This window comes from Globicephala melas, chromosome 1, assembly GCF_963455315.2.
Source record: "Globicephala melas chromosome 1, mGloMel1.2, whole genome shotgun sequence".
In the NCBI taxonomy this organism is placed as follows: domain Eukaryota; kingdom Metazoa; phylum Chordata; class Mammalia; order Artiodactyla; family Delphinidae; genus Globicephala; species Globicephala melas.
In genome coordinates this window covers 55,743,726-55,767,939 of record NC_083314.1, presented here as the reverse complement: position 1 = coordinate 55,767,939, position 24,214 = coordinate 55,743,726, and the positions used below count along the sequence as shown (strand labels likewise).

The window sequence follows — 24,214 nt, the reverse complement described above, 5'->3', positions numbered from 1 at the left end:
GATTTCCACTACTCTATCTTCCAGCTCACTGATCCATTCCTTTGTATCATTTAGTCTGCTACTGATTCCTTTTAGAGTGTTTTTCATTTCATTTATTGTATTCTTCATCTCTGTTTTGTTCTTCTTTATATTTTTCTTTATATTTTCAGTCTTAACCACTGGAGCACCAGGGAAGTCTCATAAGTAAAGTTGTCTTTTGTTTTTTTTAAAAAAACTTCTGACTTCTCATTCTGTGCATCCATTCTTCTCCTGTGTTCTTTGATCTTTATGATCATTACTCTGAACTCTTTCTCAGGTAGATTGCTTTTCCCCACTTCACTTAGTTCTTCTGGGGTTTTATCTTGTTCTTCCATCTGCAATATATTCTTCTGCCACCTCATTTTGTCTAAGTTGGTATTTTATTTTTATGTATGTGGTGTGTTAGTTACATTTCTCAACCTTGAAGAAGTGCCCTACTCTAGGAGACGTCCTTTGCATCCCAGCAGTACACTCCCCTCTTGTCACCCAAGCTGTATGCTCTAGGGGTTCCCTGTAAGAGGGCTGTGTGGGTCCTTCTGTTTTGGAGGGCTGACTATGTGTGTGGACTGTTAGGCTTGGTTGGCCCCTAGTCCAGTTGGTTGCCAAGCTCTGCCTTGTGTTGATGCTGCTGGCTGCTGTTTAGTAGGGCATGGTCACAAGGCAGATGATTGCAGAACCTAGGGGGCCCCAGGGTTATGGTTCACTGGTGGGTGGAGTCAGGGTCCCAAAGACCCTGGGGCCATTGCCCACCCAGTGGTGGGTAAAGCCAGATTCTGGGGCTAGTGCCAGACTACCAGAAGACAGAGCTGGCTCCTGGAGTCTGCTGCAGGGCCCAGGGATCCCCGAGCTCATTTCAGATTATTGGGGAATATGGGGGCATTTCCTGACACAGTTGGGTATGGGGTCCACAGTGTCCCAAACCTTGCATTGGCCTGCTAGTGGGCAGGGCCAGGTCGCAGCTGATTCCAGGGTATGGTCTGGCCTGCTGTTGGTGTACTTGATCTACAGGCTACAGGATCATAGTTTTCTTGCTTCTGGTGTCTGCCTCCTGATGGGTGAGGCTGGTCTGGAGGCTAGTGCAGCCTTGTTGGTGGGAAGGGCTGGTGCCTGCCCAGTGGTGGGTGGAGCTGGGCCTTGGCCCTCTGGTGGGCAGAGCTGTGTCTAGGGGCGTGTTTAGAGAGAGCCATGGGCTCAGGAAGTCTTTAGGCAGCTGATGGATAGGGCTGTGTCCCTGCCCACTTAGTTGTTTGGCCCAAGGCATCCCAGCACTGGCACCTACAGGCTATTGGGTGGGGCCAGGTCTTGTTGCTAATGAGCCAAGATAGCAACTGCCAGTAGCATTGTTCACACATTTGAATGTTCCCCAGTAGGTCTGCCACCAGTGTCTATGTCCCCAGGGTGAGCCACTGTCACCCCCCCACCTCTCTAGGAGACTCTCCAAGACCAGCAGGTAGGTCTGGCAGAGGCTCCTATCAAATGACTGCTTTTTCCCTGGGTCCCAGTGCACGTGAGATTTTTGTGTGCACACTTTAAGAGTGAAGTCTCTATTTCCCCCAGTCCTGTGGAGCTCCTGCAATTAAGCCCCGCTGGCCTTCAAAACCAAATGCTCTGGGGGTTCTTCTTCCCAGTGCCTTATTCCTGGCCTAGGGAGTCTGACATGGAGCTCAGAACTCTCACTCCTTTGGGAGAACCTCTGCAATATGATTATTCTCCAGTTTGTTGGTTGCCCTCTTAGAGCTATGGGATTTTTTTTTCTTTTTTTTTTTCTGCACTGCACGCCTTGTGGGATCTTAGTTCCCCAACAAGGGATTGGACCCGGGCCCTCGGCAGTGAAAGTGCAGAGTCCTAACCACTGGACCACCAGGGAATTCCCTGGGCTATGGGATTTGATTATATCACGAGTCTGCCCCTCCTGTCAGTCTTGTTGTGGTTCCTTCTTTATATCTTTAGTTGTAGAAGATCTTTTCTAGTAGGTTCCAGTCTTTTTCATCAATGGTTCTTCTGCAGATAGTTGTGATTTTGGTGTGCTCATGAGAGGAGGTGAGCTTGGGGTCTTTCTGCTTTGCCATCTTGGCTACTCTCCCCTCTTAGCTCTTTTATATTTTTATTTTTTGTCCACATATGTTAGTCTCTTATTATTAATGTGTTTCTATCTATTACCCCTTGCATTATCTGTAGTTATATTTGTTGTCACTATGTTGCTTGATGAATATATAATCCTTTTGTATCTTACTTATAAATTGTAACTTTTAGCTTTGTAAAGTGTCCTCCTTTGTCAGATTCAATTATTTTGTTCTCTGAATTCTATTTTGTCTGATATCTGGCTTTCTGTTCCTGTTTTCTTATTGTTTTCAGTTGCTTGATGTATCTTTGCCCATCCCTTTACTTTTCGTCTTTTTGCATCATGATGTTTTAGGTATTTTTCTTGAATTGGGTTTTGCTTTATGAGCCAGTTTGAAAATCTTTTTCTTTTAAATAGGCAGTTAAAACCTACTTGTATCTATTGCTATGACTGATATGTTTGTTCTCAACTCTGTTATATTATATTTTTGTAAATAGTATCTGATTTAGTTGTTTTTACTCTATTTCTCTGTATAGTGTCTTCTTTGCTTTTCATTTTAATATCTTTTAGTATATAGGAAGGTTTGTATTTTTGTTCCAGTGGTTACTTTTGTAAACTAGAAAAAAAGAAGAGCAAATTAAACCCAAAGTAGAAGGAACAAAGTATAAAGGATGAAGCAAAAATCATTGGTACTTTGAAAAAAATTGATGAACCTCTAGCTGTACTGATAAAGAAAAAACGGAGAGAAGATACAAATTACCAGTATCAGAAATAAAAGAGAGGACATCACTTCAAATCCCTCAGACATTAAAAAGGACAATAAGGGAATATCATGAGCAATGTTTTGCCAATAAATTCAACAACATGAAATTGACAAATTGTTTGAAAAACACAAATTACAAAAACTTAAGAAACAGAAAACCAGAATAACCCTATATCTGTGAAAGAAATTTTAAACCAATGATTTAAAAACCTTCCCACGAAAAAAGACACCAGTCCCAGAAGGTGAATTCTGTCAAACATTTAAGAAAGAAATAATACTAATCCTATACCAAATCTTTCAGAAAAAAAGTGGTGGAGGTTGCCAAACAAGGTCAAAATCACCCTGATGTCAGAAACACAGACACTAAAATAAAACTACAGATCAATATCTCTCATGAATTTACATGAGAAAGTCCTTAATACAATATTATTAAATTGATTCCAACAAAATATAAAAAGAGGAATATACCATAACTAAATAGAGTTTATACTTCATTAAAATTGAGTCAGTATTTTATAGTCACACTTAATTTCTCATTCAGAGTAACTCCTTCACACAACTTCTTTAACAGATTTGACTCTTAACTTCATTCCACTATTTTTAAATATCAAATCCATTCTCCAAAAAATAAAGATTTGCCATCATTTAGGATTTCCAAAATAATTTGCCAAAGTCATTGGACCCCAGATTAAGAAATCCCTGCAGTTCTAACCCTGCCTCCAAAGTCAACTGATATATTGAAATCCCAGTGAGGAAACCTTACCCTTGATCATGGACTAGAATGGTTCTGTGTAGATGCAAAGAAAGTTACCATTTGGGGCTGAAAACTTGTGATTCATTTAAGTTGTTTTCGAACTTAAATCTATATTTAATTTCCTTCTATTTTATTAGGCATAACTTAATTCATACAGTGTTACGCTTGCTCATAAACATAAATTAAAATTTTTTCTTTCAACTCAACATCACTGAATTCACCATTCATTTCTGTTACAACTCTAGAATACTTTCCTTATTCATTCTTATTGTTTTCAGCTTTATTCATTCTTCAGATTGTATCTACATTTATCTGAAGAAACTAAAAGTAAGCGCATTACCATAATAGTGTGGGACTTAAAATTAGATCTCCTGCAAACCCTTATTTTAAAAGCAGGTATTTTAAAGCATTATTTTCTTAACCTGGTTGTTTGGTTCAAGGATAGACTTCAGTGCTAGATTTGCCCTAATGGTAGATCATTAATATCTTTTTCTTGTTGATGGAAAAAAGAAAAGTGACATTTTAATCAGACTTTGTTCATCAAAAATATTATTTTTACTCTTTGCTGTTAGTGCCAAAAAACATTTTCTCAGACAGATGTTTGTGTCTTCTTGCCATCTTGGTGTTCCTTGATATTTATATATTTGTTTTATAATCACTAAATCGGGGAAAAAATTTATACTCTGACAAGATCCTAAAAGAATGTTAACGTACTTCACAAAGATATACAATACCACTTGTCTTAAGTAAAGAAATCAGAGTAAAAAGAAAATAAGAGGAAAGAAAGATACAACTATGGCTAAAATTTTGTATGCCGTGAAGGCCAGCATACTTCATTTGGAGCTAGGCCCCAAATCTGGCTCTTGACTTTATAGCCCCCAACATAAGGCTGTCACATAAAATACAGGATGGCCATTTGAATTTGTTTCAGATGAACAACAAATAGTTTTTAGTATAAATATGCTCTGTACTCTTATTTGCTAAATCCAACAACCCTGCCACAGAGAGTACAATGCAGGCATTCTAACTAAGTGACCTGGCTAAGCAACCTCACCTATAATTTAAAGGTTTCCTATTTCATTCCTGAACCCCAGAAAGTCTCTCACTCAGATGATACGAAGACTTGTGCCATAAAACTCAAAGTACTCATTAGTGTTTTCTACTATAAGTACAGATGACTTTATAGCCCTTAACTTTTATTTTGAGATTTGCATTTTTTCTAATGTACTTGGGGGAAAATTCTTAATCACATATTCAAATTGTTATGGCTTATCTTGTTTCCTGCTAAATATTCTGACTTTTTGATAAGCATGAAAATAACCCTGTCCCGAGAGAATACATCATCTGCATCAGAGGTTGCATGGTGGGAATTTGAGCTCTTAAACCATATCCTTCCTACACTAACAGACATCACATGTAGCATACTCTTCTGAAGGGGAGAACAAACCACATGGAGTATAGCAGTGACCATTTCCCTTCTCTGCATTGCACCTTGTCCCTTTTACTCTACATACCGATGACAAGCTTTACAAGATTTTGGGATTTGTGGCTGGACTGCACAGCAATGTTGCCATTTCATCTGCATTCTGACAATGCCCTAAAGCCTTGGGTACAGATAAATAATTGGTGTGTTTGTAGTTTCATATATATATATATATATATGAGAATATGAACATATCAGAGTGGTTTGGTCCTCAGAGGGGTTTTCCTGGGTCTAATGCTCTCATCGTTATGTTCATTCTTGCTTGTAGAAATGCTGACATGCTCATTCTTTTTTCAAACTGGCCCCTTGGGTGTTTCTGTCCCAGACATTGCCCTTTCAGCAACTAACCTTCCTCTGAAAGCTTTTCCTGATTTTTTTTATATGCCTCTTATATTTCTGGGAGTTCTAATTTGGTAGTTAGTTTAGTTTATTTTGAATATAAATTTTTATCTTCATACTTCATTTTGGAAAAAAAGTATCATTTTTCTTAAATTGCTTAAATCACAAATTATTATTTTTCCTAAGTTTTAATTGTGCCCTCTGTATTCTATGTTCCCTTTTTAAAAATTAATAAACTTTATGTTTTTAGAGCAGTTTTAGGTTCCCAGCAAAACTGAGCAGAAAGTACGGTTCCCATGTACCCTGTGTCCACACACACATAACCTCTCCCAATATCAACATCTTGCACCAGAGAAGTACATTTGTTACAACTAATGAACCTACCTTGACATATTATTATCACCCAAAGTCCATAATTTACATTAGGGTTCACTCTTGGTGTACATTCTATGAGTTTTGACGCATGTATAATGATATGTATCCACCATTGTAGTATCATACAGGATAGTTTCATTGTCCTAAAAATCCTCTGTGCTCCACCTATCTCTGTTTTCTTTTTAAACTTTTCTTGTTCTCTGGTACTATTTTGAACTTCAGCTCCACTGTGGAATAGAGTTTTGCCCTACAACCCTGAAGAAAAATATTAAAACAATCAGATCTGATCACACAGTTCTTTTTTTTTTTCTTACTGAACTTCAAACAGGTGATGGAAAGTGAAGAGTTCATGTTGCTTCCAGCCAATCAACTCATTGATATAATATCTAGTGATGAACTAAATGTTCGCAGTGAAGAACAGGTGTTCAATGCAGTGATGGCCTGGGTTAAATACAGTATTCAAGAAAGACGTCCTCAGTTACCCCAGGTATGATGGAAATGCTTCTTTAAGTAACTGTTTTGTACTGGATGAAATAATATGTATTTGACTTGCAGAAAAGAAACAATCTTCACTAGCCTTCATATTAGACTGTAAAAAAGACCATCTCTTTCCAAATAATCAAGGAGATAAGTGTTAAGAAGCATTTTAAGCGTTTATCATTATGAACTTTTTGCTCCTTCTTCTGTTTTGCATCAACTCTAGGTTTGGGCCATAGCACAAATCAGAACTTAAATGATACAAAATGAACAAAAGAGAGCAAGGATAGCAATTATCATGCTTCCCTTCCCTATGGCTTGGAAATCCCACCACAGTTTGAAGAGTAAAGAATTAAATGGGTCATAAGTGGTCACTAAATGAAATATTTAATGTTCTTGTTATTATGATGATAGTCCTTAGCAATTTAATGGAATATTCTTCTAGATTGTTAATTACAGCCATGTGAGCTAATTATAGAAGAGCTTATAACAACATACTTCTGAAAGCATAAAGTAGCATTCTAAAGTGATATTAGTGTGCTTTCAATTTTCTGATTGTTCTAATTACTGAATTGGTTAGAATAAATTTAGTATTTATGCCTTCCCTCCATCTTCATTGTTTATTAGTTAGATCAATTAATTAATCCAATTAGATCTCAAAATAGTTGGAAACACAGTAGGGAGCACGGGTTATGTATTCTCTTAAATATCTTGCAGATGGGAGTTTGTGCCTTTAATAGTGTTTATTATCTCATAGGTGCTGCAGCATGTTCGTTTGCCTTTGCTTAGTCCCAAGTTTCTGGTGGGTACTGTAGGCTCTGATCCCCTCATCAAAAGTGATGAAGAATGCAGGTATGAATGACCCTGGATGGGAAAAATCAACAACGAAACATTCCTGTCCTCTCCTAATTTCCCTATTTATATTGCTTCCTAAATATTGTGTTTTTTAGTGCTGAAATCAAGGCAGTAGTTAAGTGGTTTTTCTTCTGGGCTAGGGTCAAAAGGAGATGGAAAAAGAGATGACTGAACTTACAGTATTCCATTCCATTAGTTTTTTTATATGTGGTATTTATTGGTGTAGAAGTGGCAATAAAGAGGTAGATTTCTAAGATTTAATGCAAGCTTGAGTTTGAAGAGGCAGTTCTCTGCTAATACATCTTTTCTTGAGATAAATAATGCTCTTGACTCCATCAAAAAAGTGTATGAGGAGCACTTTTTCATTCCATCACGTATGCCTAGTTAGGGAATAGGATCAGCCTTGCTTTCTGAGATCGTGGACAGAGTTAAAGGTCTACGACACCCCTAAAGTAGCTATGGAAAGATTTCCACTAGAGCTTGATGAAGCAGTTTCATAATGTTATTTTGACTGAAAGAAACTCTAAATGCTTTTACATGACAAACAAACAGAACACCTACTTTATTGGGCTATCTCTGTACTATATACAGAATTTAATAAACTACTTTTCCACTTGACAGATTTTAAGGTTCAGTTTCAAATCTTAAACCATATGGTGTTTTTAACAGTTGTTTCCCAGCATGTTCCATATATAAAAATGAAAGAGTGAGTCAGAACTCTCTTTAAACTATATCAACCTTTGGATCTTCCTTTGTGACTAAAGAAACTTGTTCTAGAATCAGGAATCTCTAGAACAAAGATAGGACATATAGATTCATTTGCATTTCTTCTATAATCTGAAGTGTGTTCCTTTAACCGGAGATGTTAGAGGGGGTTTTAGGTGTTTACCTTTTAAACTTAAAGACAAGAGGCAATTAATTCCCCCAAAATATTTATAACAGCAGAAGGAAAACCACATGAACTATGGCTGCTGAAATCTGAAGAAACAATACAAAGGTGCCCCTCTCCCATAAAATAGAAATTGGATTGTACTGATTCCAATGCAGAAATTAAAGATACTTCTAAAGTCACTTTTAAAAGAAGCCTGTTCCTGATATCCTGACCTTATTATTTACTAGCTGTGTGACCTTATTCAAGTTACTTAAACCTCTTTCTGGTACAGTTCCTTTACCTATAAAATAGGGATAATAACAGTACCTATTCCACAGGGCTGTGGTGGAGATTAAATGAGTTAATATGTATTAAGCCCTTATTATTGTTACTATTAATTTTGTGTTAGCCACTAAGTATTAGCTCTATAGTACTCTTTCTAGGAACCCTTGAACAACTTAATTAAAAACCAGTAATTAGGAGATCACAGTCTTTGTTTTTAGCTGAGGAAGCTAGAAAAAGTTCTTGGCCATCAGCTTGGGATTTGGGGGGAGTTTTGTTTGTTTTTGTTTTTAGCATAAATAAACTCAGATGAGGCCTTAGCAAAGCCATATACTGGAAGTACATTACTGGGTCATGCCTGGGACTGGTCCAGCAGGAATAAATTACTCAATGTAATATAAAGTAAATAAAGAAATGAAAATATAGTGTAATTTAGGAAACACTTTCAGAGTTGAGAAAGAACAGTGACAGATTGAATTTGCACTAGTCACACATTGAATCACTCAAAGGACTCAAGTGAAATAAGTACATAAATAGTTTGAGTTAGGATATTATATTTAACAAGTGTAATTACTAGGTTCTTATAAAGTACCTCAATAGAAAAAAAAAAACTGTGTTCATCCTCAGTAGACTTGTTGAGAATAAACTATTCATACAGTACCAGATAGAAAATTAATATTAAATGACAATAGTGTTTCTTTTTAGCAATCCAATTTTTGACCTAGTTTTGTTACTTTAATCTAGCAAATATCTAGTGTCATGGCTGATGTGCTACTTTGCCAGTATCCTGCAAAATCTAGTAAAATTCATTAGAAAGCAGTAACTATGCAGGCTGATAATTAACTTGTAATTTTTAGTTTCCCATAAGTTACTGTTAGCATCAAGCATGTTGAGTTTTAGGCTAAATTTGTGGTAAGATATGAAGTCATGATGGAAATACCAATCAATTCACAGCTCACAGTGTGACTGGCATCATTGCTCTCATGTTTGTTACCTTTTTAATGTTGGCTGGCATTCATGATTTGGTTTGATTTATGCTTGCTCCCCTTTGCCATCTTACATATTCCTTAACCATATTGGGATTTGACTAACAATATTATTTAGACATTTGGAATAACGGCAGAATTTTTCCACAGAGACTTGGTAGATGAGGCTAAAAACTATCTTCTATTGCCTCAAGAACGACCACTAATGCAAGGACCAAGGACAAGACCACGGAAACCTATTCGATGTGGAGAAGTACTCTTTGCAGGTTTGGATCTTAATACACTGTGACTAAACCGAATATTTTCCCACTTGAGAGACTGTCATTTGAGTATCCTTTGGTCGGTTGTGATATCTGTAAGAAATGCATAATAATTTATGATGTGGACTTCCCTGGTGGTCCAGTGGTCAAGACTCTGTGCTTCCACTGCCTGGGGCACAGGTTCAGTCCCTCGTTGGGGAATTAAGAACCAGCATGCTGTGCAGCACATAGCCAAAAAAATAAAATATATTTTTTTAATTGTAAAAAAAAAATGTTCACACCTTTTAAAAACAAACAAAAAATAACTTATGATGTATCTTGACTCTTAACTCATGATCCAACACTGGTGCTCTCCAAAAGAGTGCTGCATTTTTATATAAATCTAAAAATGTCATGCAGTGGATGTTTTGTTATAATAAATCATATGCATGAATTTTATATTCCAGTGTGCCAGTCACCTCATAATTACATGGAACTGTCAAGAAACATTACCTTACTTTAAACAGTTACACTGTTTCCTAGCTCTCCTGAGCTAGACTGAGCCCAAGATATCCTGCTGTATCATTCTGCTCCCACTGTCTGCCCCTAAATATCTGAGAACTTTCAATCTTAGATATTTCACTTCTGTGCACATAAATTCAGCTCTCTTAGTCACTTGAATAACAACTTTCTCACTGTTTGGTAAAACTTCTCACTAGTTCTGTCTTAGTCCGTTCAGACTGCTATAACAGAAAACCATATACTGGGTGGCTTATAAACAACAGAAATTTATTTCTTATAGTTCTGGACGCTGGCGAGTACAAGATCAAGGTGCCGGCAGATTTTGGTGTCTGGTGAGGGCCCACTTTGTCCTTCTTCATAGACTCCGTCTTTTCATCTTTTGCTATGTCCTCATGTGGAGGAAGGGGCATGGGATCTCTCTGAAGTCTCTTTTATAAGAGAACTAATTCCATTCATGAGGGCAGAGCACCTCCCAAGGCCTCACCTCCTGATACCATTACATTGAGGAATAGATTTCAATATATGAATTTCAGAGGGACACATTCAGTCTATAGCAAGTTCTTTCTCTTCAAAATTTTTTTCAAATCCTGATTCATGGAACTAGCTGGAACCTATTGTATTCTTTGTATTTATGCTCCCACATTTCAGTAATTCCATGGCTATTAAGTGTAGGCTTCCTCGGATTCTGTTTGATATGTTAAGTGTTCTATTCCTTTTCATCAGGGAATTCTATGTAATCACTGGGGCATAGTATCCTTTCCCTTCAGCCTAACCACTTGCCTATCTTTTTCCCTTCAATTTTATTTTCTCTTGGCATGTGGGAATGTATTTTCCCTTACATTTTTAGAAGAAAAATTTGATAATTTATGTTTGAGATCTCCTTTTTAAATTTTTTCATCTACATTTCTTCACATAGAGGACTGTAGCATTTCTTCAAGAAGAAAATTGATGCCACATTTTCTTTTTCTGTCTAATCCTCATCGGGCTTTTTCCTTCTCTTTTGAAAGATTCCTTCATTCCTGTTTTAGATTTCAAACTTGATTATTAATTCATCATGTACTGAATTCTCCCGTACTCTCAGTATCCTATGTCTCTTGTTTATTGTTATTAATAGATTTATTTCTATTATCATTCTTATTTATTCCTATGACTTTCATTCCTATATATGCATGCACAGGTACATATTCACATACTCATGTGAGTTTACTTGCTTGCATGCTCACACCTATGTACATCTGCCTCCTCACTTCCACATACCATCTATAGTTGCCATAAATCGGTGAATAAATTCATTGCCAGATCTGGTTAAGTTCCCAGGGAGGTCTTTATAACATTTGTTTAGCTTTGTTGGTTAAACTAGATAAATTATATTGTTAAATGTCTTTTATTTATAAAAGTAGTTTATGTGCCAGCTCCCTATACATACAAGAATGCTATAAATTACATCAGAGTTTCTGTTTCCCCAATTATGAAAGTCAGTTATCTTTTTTTTTTTTAATTAGAAGGATGTAAGATCTAATTATTTGGTACCTAAGGTTTATTTTCATGATGTCATGTTGGTTTCAGGAATTCTAGTACTAGTAGGGCCATCTTTGTGGAGGTATATCCATTGTTATCAAGATCTATTAACTATTTTATTTGGCTGTTATGGTACCTGGAGAAGGGATGACAGTATACTACTGTTTCATCAGCCTCAGAACATTCTGGCAGTGAATTAAGAACTAGATTAAGGAAGAGGGGAGGATAATGGGAACTCAGGAGAAAATGGAACGGAAGAGAACCTTCCTATGATCAAAAGCTAGAAACTAAGCCAAATAGGTTTATGGAAAGTACAATACATTTCAGGGTCTTTATGGATTCAGTGCGGGTTACCAATCCAGTGGAACTAGACAAGGTACACCTTTGGGGATGCTGAGAGACAATAATGTAACTCCATTAAATAGAAATTTAAACTTGACTTGAATTACTCAACAGCTGCCATCTTTATCCTACTGGTTCCTACCATATTCTTCCAATATAACATGATTATAAATTGTCAGGTGCCATGTTTTCAATGTGTAACCATCTTCACTAAAATCTCATTTGCCTCTGTTGATTAAATCATGGTATTAATGAAATCACACTTTGCCTTCTTTAGAAGCCAGTTAAATTGGATCAGTTTCATGATCTCAAACTTTTTTTTTTTTTTTTTTTTGCGGTACACGGGCCTCTCACTGTTGTGGCCTCTCCCGTTGCGGAGCACAGGCTCCGGACGTGCAGGCTCAGCGGCCATGGCTCACGGGACCAGCCGCTCCGCGGCATGTGGGATCTTCCCGGACCGGGGCACAAACCCGTATCCCTGCATCGGCCGGCGGGCTCTCAACCACTGCGCCACCAGGGAAGCCCCATGATCTCAAACTCTTGCTAGTAATCTCATAATTTCATATTGCTGATTGGGTATCTGATTCCTCTACTATATTTTTAACTACTTCAGAGCAAGGACCATTTCTGATTTATTTTTGTAGTTTCCAGATTGTATAGCAATCTTGTCAGAGCAGGCATCAATAAAGATTAGTTGCATGCTGTTGATCCTGAGGAACACTAGTGAGAAATTAGCATCGACCCATCATGATTAATGGAAAAGGAAAATTGGAAAACAATAATGGATTGCTAATGTCAGTTTGTGCATGAAAGATAACCTATTTTTATATTTTTTTAATATTTATTTATTATTTTTGGCTGCGTCGGGTCTTAGTTGCGGCATGCAGGGTCTTAGTTGCGGCATGCAGGATCTTTGTTGCGGTATGTGGGATCTTTCATTGCAGCATGGGCTCTTTTTTTTTTTTTTTGCGGTACGCGGGCCTCTCACTGTTGTGGCTCTCCCGTTGCGGAGCACAGGCTCCAGATATGCAGGATCAGCGGCCATGGCTCACGGGCCTAGCTGCTCAGCGACATGTGGGATCTTCCCGGACCGGAGCATGAACCCGTGTCCCCTGCATCGGCAGGCAGACTCTCAACCACTGTGCCACCAGGGAAGCCCCAGCATGGGCTCTTTGTTGCAGTGCACAGCCCTCTCTCTAGTTGTGGGGTGTGGGTTTTCTCTCTGGTTGTGGCGTGGGCTCCAGAGCACTTGGGCTCTGTAGTTGTGGTGCACAGGCTCCAGAGCATATGGGCTCTGTAGTTTGCAGCACATGTGCTCTCTGGTTGAGGCACATGGGCTCAGTAGTTGTGGTGCGGGCTTAGTTGCCCCACAGCATGTGGGATCTTAGTTCCCCGACCAGGGATTGAACCCGTTTCCCCTGCACTAGAAGGTGGATTCTTTACCACTGGACCACCAGGGAAGTCCCACAATAACCTATTTGTAAATAACACTTTTTAAATTTTTTTGATTATAGAAGTGAATACACATGAAATATAGAAATATTTGTTAACACAGGAAAACATAAAGAAGAAAAGTTAAATCGTCTGTCACCTCTTTTACACTATTAAACTAAAAGTTTCCTTTTTCATTTGTAGAGAAAAACCATTAGGTCTTTTTCTTACAACTGTATTGGTTTTCCCTGCTTTCTCAGTCTTTTTATGCTATCCAGATCTGACCTCTATTCTTGAGTGATACTGTTCCACTGACATTATTTTAGATCTTGACCCACCTGTCTCTACTTAAAACTTAATCCTTAATTTGCTTTGGTTTTTATTGCAATTTTTTCATTATCTTTGGAATGCCAAATTACCAGTTCTCACTTAACTTTGGAAAATTGAGTCTTCATTTCTTCATCCTGGAAGCCTAAGATCAAATCTATAATCTCAGTAGGTTTATTACTCAGCATTTTACTCCTACTGATGTCTTCTGGTTTGTCCTCTTGTTTTCCATTAGGTTTCTTGATGCTTCTCAATTCTGTGCTTCTTTTTTGTTGGGGATTTTTTTTTTTTTTAGTATTCAGTTCACTGATCCTTATTCCAGACACTTTGTGAAAGTTGCCTACTTTAAGGTAACACTTTTTGATCAAATCTGTCTGTGAAGTAATTCTTTTCACAGTCAACATCTCACGCATATAAAACTATTATGTCACCTTTCCAGCAATATTTTGTCTAAAGTACATCACTTAACACAAATTGAGTGTTCTCACAGCAGAAACTATGCATACACTTTATCTTGCTAAGTACAGTGTACTGGCTTGTAATAATAACTTAGCTAGTTCTGTCCCCGTTATGCCATCACCTGCTGCCTTGGAAATCATAATGCACATAAAATTGCCATGAGGCAGTGGAATTGAACAACTTTTTCCTTTGCTTTTTTCCCCAGGTCACAGGAAAGGTTTAAATTTGATTTCCTAACGGCCTATTTTTTTTTTCTTTAGTATCAAAGAACACAGATTATGAAGTGATATTAACTTGATTTGGAGCCGTGTAATCCAATAAACAGCTGGTTTTAATAGCTTTCATTATAAATTGTGCCTGAGGTTTAATAATTAGGCTGTTTGATTTGTCTCAAGTGCTTATAACCCTCACATTTGCAGCCAAATTTTATGTTGGAAGTTAAGATGTTTTCTCTGATATTGAAACTCCAGGCATATATCCCAGAACAGAATTCAAATTTAAGCAAATTAATATAGACAAAACTTACTGTGATTTAGTATTAGTTGAATATCCTAATTTAAATGAAATCATAATAAAATAAAATGTATACAGCATACTGAGATTTGAAATAAGGAATGAGTTTTCAAATCCACCAGAAGGTTAGAAACATTCGCATTTTATTCTGGCTCAGGAAGTTATTGAGACCTCCAAGAAACCATTAGTTTTCAAATGTTTTGAGGTTAAGTTATCCTTAGACTTCACTTTTTAAGCTCCAGAATCTAGCTCTTGTTTTAGATTGACATAGAGATGATTTTAAAGAATAACAAATTAAATTTATCTGCTATAATTACACTTTTTTTCAGGGAACACTCAGAGAAGCTTTATTGAACTCAGTTTGAACCTGTTATTCTGAGTATTACTTACTTATGAAAAATGTAATTTCTTCAAAATGTTTTCTGATCCTGAATGTCATGTTGGATATTGTAGAATTCAGTACAGACTGCAGATTAAACAGAAGGCAAAACATTTTATAAGTCGTAAGAATTTTTGTATTATTTTTAGTCACAAGATGAGGTCATGAGCAGATGAGCCGAAATCCCTCTCCCCTAACAGAATAAAAGAAATTTTTTTTTTAAACAGGCTTCTGAGGTATGGTTCTTCTTTTGGTTTTTGATAATACATTACATTTATGTAGACACAACAGTCAAGCCCTAGTTTTCTAACTAAATTCAATGTTTTGGCCATTAAATGCCACATTACTTCCCAATATAATTTGAATTGGTGTCCTTGCCCTCCTCTGTAAAATGGACCTAATACTAACTTATTTAGAAAATTCTAAAGATTATAGCAATCCCAGTGGAATAAGTAAAAATCATAACTTATGTTTTAACCTGCTTCTAGAGGCATTTGGTAAGTCCAAGCATTAGGACTTAACCAAATAAAAGTTAGCAGTGAGTGATACATTCTATGCTTTAGGACAGGTATTCTCCTGACCATTTCTGTCACTTCCCCAGTTGGTGGTTGGTGCAGTGGAGATGCCATTTCCAGTGTTGAACGATATGATCCACAGACCAATGAATGGCGAATGGTAGCTTCAATGAGCAAAAGGCGATGTGGAGTTGGGGTCAGTGTTCTTGATGACCTGTTATATGCAGTAGGAGGCCATGATGGGTCCTCTTATCTCAATAGTGTTGAAAGGTAAGTAGGGTCAATTTGAAATTTTTTTCTCTCCTATTCATATTGTTTTGGTTGAGATGTTAATTAGAAACAGATGTAACGTGTTGCTTTAGTTTTGTGTCTGTGGCACTAGCTGGCAGCCTAGACCACTTACTGTGACATACAAGTCCTTTATGATCTGACCTCCACCTGTTTCTCCAGTCTGTCTCCCCTGGCACACCACTATTCCCTAAACACGCTAGTGCAGACCCACCAAATTGTTTGCAGTTCCTTAGACATGCTGTCCTCTTTCGTGCCTCTTTGCCTATATATATGCATGCTGTTCGTTCTTCCCTGGAATATCTTTTCAAGATTCAAATGTTACTTCTTATATAAAGCCTTCTCTGGCACCATAGAGACAGGTTAGTTACTCAGTCCTCTGATCTTTCACAAGTATTTTGAACATACTTGTACATATCACATTGGCTGTAATTGTTTATTGAAATGTCTTTTCCCACATCTGTGACAATGCCTGGCACATCAGAAACCTACAATAATTTATTTTTTAATAACTTCTAGCTTCTTGTTCTCATCCAACCCTTTTTCATTCAGCTGTGTTCTTGATACTTACCAAACATATGTATGAAACCCTGCAGCATATCAAGATCTAGAGATACAGATTGTATAGTTGGAAAGAAAAAACAACAACAGAGGGATCAGCTCCATAGAAGTTTTTTAAAAAAAAGCACACTTAAAAACAAATTGAGTTAACTAAATAAGGGTGGAAATGATTACATATTTACAACTTAATAACAGTGAAGCCCATGAATATCAAAATGTGTGGTCTGCAACTAAAGTAATATTCAGAGGCAGATTTATATACATTATAACTTATGTGCATTCATTTGAAAATAAGAAAGATGGGAAAATAAATCATGCTTTTAAATAAAAAAGTTATAAAAAGAGCAACAAAACCCAAGAAAATAGAAAGAAGAAATTAACTGGAAAGAAAAGTTAATGAAATTAAAAACAAATATATAGCTACAAAAAGAGCAATTTGATAGTATTTTTTTAAATTAAAAATGAAGAGGGGGACCTTCAAGATGGTGGAGGAGTAAGACATGGAAATCACCTCGCTACCCACAAATACATCAAAGATATATCTACAAGTGGAACAACTCCTACAGAACATCTACTGAATGCTGGCAGAAGACCTCAGACTTCCAAAAAGGGAAGAAAATTCCCCACGTACCTGGGTAGGGCAAAAGAAAAGAGGAAAAACACAGACAAAAGAATAGGGATGGGACCTGCACCTCTGGGAGGGAGCTGTGAAGGAGGAAAAGTTTCCATACACTAGGAAGCCCCTTCACTGGTGGAGATGGGGGGTGGAGGGGAAGCTTCAGAGCCACGGAGGAGAGCACAGCAACAGGGGTGCAGAGGTCAAAGTGGAGAGATTCCTGCACAGAGGATCGGTGCGGACCAGCACTCACCAGCCTGAGAGGCTTGTCCGCTCACCCACTGGGGAGGGTGGGGGCTGGGAGCTGAGGCTCGGGCTTTGGAGGTCAGATCCCAGGGAGAGGACTGGGGTTGGCTGCATGAACACAGCCTGAAGGGGGCTAGTGCATCACAGCTAGCCAGGAGGGAGTCCGGGAAAAAGTCTGGACGTGCCAAAGAGGCAAGAGACCATTGTTCTGGGTGCACAAAGAGAGGCAATTCCTTCCCTCTGTGCCCACAGAAGGCAGAGCACTGCCTAAGCAAGCTCCAGAGATGGACGCAAGCTGCAGCTATCAGCTTGGATCCCAGATATGGGCATGAAATGCTAAGGCTGCCGCCGCCGTCCACTAACAATCCAGTGTGCAAGCACAGGACACTATCCACCACCTGCCGTGGGAGCCTGTGCAGCCTGCCACTGCCAGGGTCCCGTGATCCAGGGACAACTTCCCCAGGAGAACACACGGCATGCCTTAGGCTGTTGCAATGTCACACTGGCCTCGGCTGCCACAGGCTCGCCCCGCATTCCCATTATGACTACCGTACCCCTCCCTCCACCCAGCCTGAGTGAGCCAGAGCCCCTTAATCAGGCGCTGCTTTAACCCCCCTCCTGTCTGGATGGGGAAATGGTGTCTCAGGTCTTGGTGGGGAACAGATGCCTAAGGGTGACCTACACACAGAGGTGGGACCAAAACCAAAGCTGAACCCCAGAAGCTGTGCAAAGAAAGAAGAGAAAGGGAAATTTCTCCATGCAGCCTCAGGAGCAGTGGATTAAATCCCGACAATCAACTTGATGTACCCTGCATCTGTGGAATACCTGAATAGATAACAAATCGTCTCAAAATTGAGGTGGTGGACTTTAGGAGCAACTGTAGACTTAGGGTTTGCTGTCTGCAGCTGATTTGTTTTTGATATTTATGTTTATCTTAGTTTAGTTTTTAACACTTATCATTGGTGGATTTGTTTATTGGTTTGGTTCTCATTTTTTAAAATTATTATTTTTTATGTTAATAATTTTTTTTATGTACTTTATTTTATTTTACTTTATTTTTTTCTTTCTTTTTTCCTCCCTTTTCTTCTGAGCCATGTGACTGACAGGGTGTTGGTGCTCCGGCCTGGTGTCAGGCCTGAGCCTCTGAGGTAGGAGAGCCAAGTTCAAGACACTGGACCACCAGAGACCTCCTGGCCCCACGTAATATCAATCAATACTAAGACCCAGCTCCACTAACAGAGAACTATGCAGCTGATGAAGCAGCAAGGTAAAAACCCACCAGACCAAACAAATGAACAGGGAATAGGAAGTCTACATGAAAAAGAATTCAGAGTAATGATAGTAAAGATGATCCAAAATCTTGGAAATGGAATGCAGAAAATACAAGAAACGTTTAACAAGGACCTAGAAGAACTAAGGAGCAAAAAAACAATGCTGAACACCACAATAAATGAAATTAAAAATTCTCTGGAAGGAATCAATAGAATAACTGAGGCAGAAGAACAGATAACTGACTTGGAAGAGAAAATAGTGGAAATAACTACTGCAGAGCAGAATAAAGAAAAAAGAATGAAAAGAATTGAGGACAGTCTCAGAGACCTCTGGGACAACATTAAACGCACCAACATTCGAATTATAGGGGTCCCAGAAGAAGGAGAGAAAAAGAAAGGGTCTGAGAAAATATTTGAAGAGATTATAGTTGAAAACTTTCCTCACATGGGAAAGGAAAGTCAATCAAGTCCAGGAAGCACCGCAAGTCCCATACAGGATAAATTCAAGGAGAAACATGCCAAGACACATATTAATCAAACTATCGAAAATTAAATTCAAAGAAAAAATATTAAAAGCAGCAAGGGAAAAGCAACAAATAACATTCAAGGAAATCCCCCATAAGGTTAACAACTGATCTTTCAGCAGAAATTCTGCAAACCAGAAGGGAGTCGCAGGACATATTTAAAGTGATGAAAGGGAGAATCCTACAACCAAGATTACTCTACCCAGCAAGGATCTCTTTCAGAGTCAACAGAGAAATTAAAACCTTTACAGACAAGCAAAAACTGAGAATTCAGCATCACCAAACCAGCTTTACAACAAATGCTAAAGGAACTTCTCTAGGCAGGAAACACAAGAGAAGGAATAGACCTACAAAAACAAACCCAAAACAATTAAGAAAATGGTAAGAGGAACATACATATCGATAATTACCTTAAATGTAAATGGATTAAATGCTCCAACCAAAAGACATGGACTGGCTGAATGGATACAAAAACAAGACCCATATATATGCTGTCTACAAGAGACCCACCTCAGACCTAGGGACACATACAGATTGAAAGTGAGGGGATGGAAAAAGATATTCCATGCAAATGGAAATTGAAAGAAAGCTGGAGTAGCAATTCACATATCAGAAAAAATAGAGTTTAAAATAAAGACTGTTACAAGAGACAAAGAAGGACACTACCATAATGATCAAGGGATCAATCCAAGAAGAAGATATCACAATTATAAACATTTATGCACCCAAAATAGGAGCACCTCAATACATAAGGCAAATGCTAACAGCAATAAAAGGGGAAATCAACAGCAACACAATAATAGTAGGGGACTTTAATATCCCACTTTAACCAATGGACAGATCATCCAAAATGAAAATAAATAATGAAACACAAGCTTTAAATGACACACTAGACAAGATGGACATTAATTTTTATGTATAGGACATTCCATCCAAAAACAACAGAATACACTTTCTTATGTGCTCATGTAACATTCTCTAGGATAGATCATATCTTGGGGCACAAATCAAGCCTTGGTAAATTTAAGAAAATTGAAATCATATCAACTATCTTTTCCGACCACAATGCTATGAGACTAGATATAAATTACAGGGAAAAAACTAAAAAATCCAAACACATGGAGGCTAAACAGTATGCTACTAAATAACCAAGAGATCACTGAAGAAATCAGAGAGGAAATCAAAAAATACCTAGAAACAAACGACAATGAAAGCATGACAACCCAAAACCTATGGGAGGCAGCAAAAGCAGTTCTAAGAGGGAAGTCTATAGCAATACAATCCCACCTCAAGAAACAAGAAAAATCTCAAATAAACAACCTAACCTTACACCTAAAGCAATTAGAGAAGGAAGAACAAAAAAAACCCAAAGTTAGCAGAAGGAAAGAAATCATAAAGATCAGATCAGAAATAAAACAAAATTGATAAACCATTAGCCAAACTCATCAAGAAAACAATGGAGAACACTCAAATCAATAGAATTAGAAATGAAAAAGGAGAAGTAACAACTGACACTGAAGAAATACAAAGGATCATGAGAGATTACTACAAGCAACTATATGCCAATAAATTGGACAACCTGAAAGAAATAGACAAATTCTTAGAAAAGCACAACCTTCTGAGACTGAAACAGGAAGAAATAGAAAATATAAACAGAACAATCACAAGCACTGAAATTGAAACTGTGATTAAAAATCTTCCAACAAACAAAAGCCCAGGACCAGATGGCTTCACAGGCGAATTGTATCAAACATTTAGAAAAGAGCTAACACCTATCCTTCTCAAACTCTTCCAAAATATAGCAGAGGGAGGAACACTCCCAAACTCATTCTACGAGGCCACCATCATCCTGATGCCAAAACCAGACAAAGATATCACAAAAAAAGAAAACTACAGGCCAATATCACTGATGAAGATACATGCAAAGATCCTCAACAAAATACCAGCAAACAGAATCCAACAGCACCTTAAAAGGATCACACACGATGATCAAGTGGGGTTTATCCCAGGGATGCAAGGATTCTTCAATATATGCAAATCAATCAATGTGATACACCATATTAAATTGAAATATAAAAACCATGGGATAATCTCAATAGATGCAGAAAAAGCTTTTGACAAAATTTAACACCCATTTATGATAAAAACTCTCCAGAAAGTAGGCATAGAGGGAACCTACCTCAACATAATAAAGTCCATATATGACAAACCCACAGCCAACATCGTTCTCAATGGTGAAAAACTGAAACCATTTCCTCTAAGATCAGGAACAAGACAAGGTTGTCCACTCTCACCACTATTATTCAACTTAGTTTTGGAAGTTTTAGCCACAGCAATCAGAGAAGAAAAAGAAATAAAAGGAAGCCAAATCGGAAAAGAAGAAATAAAACTGTCACTGTGTGCAGATAACATGATACTATACGTAGAGAATCCTAAAGATGCTACCAGAAAACTACTAGAGCTAATCAATGAATTTGGTAAAGCAGCAGGATACAAAATTAATGCACAGAAATCTCTTGCATTCCTATACACTAATGATGAAAAATCTGAAAGTGAAATAAAGAAAACACTCCCATTTACCATTGCAACAAAAAGAATAAAATACCTAGGAATAAACCTATCTAAGGAGACAAAAGACCTGTATGCAGAAAACTATAAGACACTGATGAAAGAAATGAAAGATGATACAAAGAGATGGAGAGATGTACCATGTTCTTGGATTGGAAGAATCAACATTGTGGAAATGACTGTACTACCCAAAGCAATCTACAGATTCAGTGCAATCGCTATCATACTACCAATGGCATTTTTCACAGAACTAGAACTAAAAGTTTCACAATTTCTATTGAAACACAAAAGACCTGAATAGCCAAAGCAATCTTGAGAAAGAAAAATGGAGCTGGAAGAATCAGACTCCCTGACTTCAGACTATACCAAGAAGCTACAGTAATCAAGACAGTATGGTAGAAAGCCCAGAGATAAACCCACGCACATATGGTCACCTTATCTTTGATAAAGGAGGCAGGAATATACAGTGGAAAAAAGACACCTCTTCAATAAGTGGTGCTGGGAAAACTGGACAGCTACATATAAAAGAATGAAATTAGACCCCTCCCTTACACCATACACAAAAGTAAACTCAAAATGGATTAAAGACCTAAATGTAAGGCCAGACACTAACAAATTCTTAGAGGAAAACATAGGCAGAACACTCCATGACATAAATCACAGCAAGATCCTTTTTGATCTACCTCCTAGAGAAATAGAAATAAAAACAAATGGGACCTAAGGAAACCTAAAAGCTTTTGCACAACAAAGGAAATCATAAGCAAGACGAAAAGACAACCCTCACAATGGGAGAAAATATTTGCAAACGAAGCAACTGACAAAGGATTAATCTCCAAAATATACAAGCAGCTCATGCAGCTCAATATCAAAAAAACAAACAACCCAACCCCAAAATGGGCAGAAGACCTAAATAGACGTTTCTCCAAAGAAGATATACAGATTGCCAACAAACACATGAAAGGATGCTCAACATCGCAAATCATTAGAAAAATACAAGTCAAAACTACAATGAGGGAGCTTCCCTGGTGGCGCAGTGGTTGAGAGTCCGCCTGCCGATGCAGGGGACACGGGTTTGTGCCCCAGTCTGGGAAGATCCCACATGCTACGAAGCGGCTGGGCCTGTGAGCCATGGCTGCTCAGCCTGCACGTGCGGAGCCTGTGCTCCGCAACGAGAGAGGCCACAACAGTGAGAGGCCCGTGTACTGCAAAAAAAAAAAAAAAACTACAATGAGGTATCACCTCACACTGGTCAGAATGGCCATCATCAAAAAATCCACAAGTAATAAATGCTAGAGAGGGTGTAGAGAAACAGGAACCTTCTTGCACTGTTGGTGGGAATGTAAATTGATACAGTCACTATGGAGAATGGTATGGAGGTTCCTTAAAAAACTAAAAATAGAACTACCATATGACCTAGCAATTCCACTACTAGGCATATACCCTGAGAAAACCATAATTCAAAATGAGTCATGTACCACAATGTTCATTGCAGCTCTATTTACAATAGCCAGGACATGGAACCAACCTAAATGTCCATCGACAGATGATTGAATAAAGAAGATGTGGCACATATATACATGGATTATTACTCAGCCATAAAAAGAAACAAAATTGAGTTATTTGTAGTGAGGTGGATGGACCTAGATTCTGTCATACAGAGTGAAGTAAGTCAGAAAGAGAAAAATAAATACTGTATGCTAACACATATATATGGAATCTAAAAAAAAAAAGGTTCTGATGAACCTAGGGGCAGGATAGGAATAAAGACAGACATAGAGAATGCACTTGAGGACACGGGGAGGGGAAAGGGTAAGCTGGGACGAAGTGAGAGAGTGGCATGGACATATGTACATTACCCAATGTAAAATAGATAGCTAGTGGGAAGCAGCTGCATAGCACAGGGAGATCAGCTCGGTGCTTTGTGACTACCTAGAGGGGTTAGATAGGGAGGGTGGAAGGGAGATGCAAGAGAGAAGGGATATGGGATATATGTGTATGTGTAGCTGATTCACTTTGTTATACAGCAGAAACTAACCGAACATTGTAAAGCAACTATACTCCAATAAAGATGTTAAAAAAAAATGAATATACTCTTTGCTCCATGATTCTGCTTCTCATCATCCATTGCACAAGGAGAAATATACAAGGGTGGTCACTGTTTTTAATAACAAAATGTCACAATGTAAGGATACATCAATAGAAATATGATTTAAATAATATATGGCACACACAATATAATTAGATAGTTCAAAAGAGAAATCTAGAGCTATATCTATTATGAATAGATCTCAGAAATATATTGAGTGAAAAAGTAATGCATAATATGTGGCATTACTTATGTACAGAAAACATGCTTGCATATAAAGAAATATATATATATGGATAGATATATACCTATTTAAAAGAATTTTACCGAAAAATCTTGAAGGATGTACACCAAATCAAAATGGGAAAAGAACAGAAGTTGGGTGGAACTCAAAAAGAATTTTAGCTTTATCTATAACATTCTGAAAAAAATTTTTAAAGAAAATATATTTATATGTAACTTTTTAAGTAAAACTGAATTTCAAAAACTATATATAAATTAGACTATCACATATTTAGTTACTTATCAGCCTATATTTGGGGAA

General features: G+C 37.7%; 1 protein-coding gene across 11 annotated transcripts in view; it reads left to right on the top strand.

The window, feature by feature from the left end:
* The window catches only part of KLHL20 (kelch like family member 20), a 99,263-nt gene that overhangs the window by 55,856 nt on the left and 19,193 nt on the right, over positions 1–24,214 (top strand). For all 11 annotated transcript variants that reach the window (XM_030875448.3, XM_060296238.2, XM_060296245.2 and 8 more), the window contains 4 exons: positions 6,123–6,281; positions 7,029–7,123; positions 9,416–9,531; positions 15,597–15,780. In XM_030875448.3, coding sequence (XP_030731308.1) covers positions 6,123–6,281; positions 7,029–7,123; positions 9,416–9,531; positions 15,597–15,780 — 554 coding nt within the window. The remainder of the gene's footprint in view (positions 1–6,122; positions 6,282–7,028; positions 7,124–9,415; positions 9,532–15,596; positions 15,781–24,214) is intronic.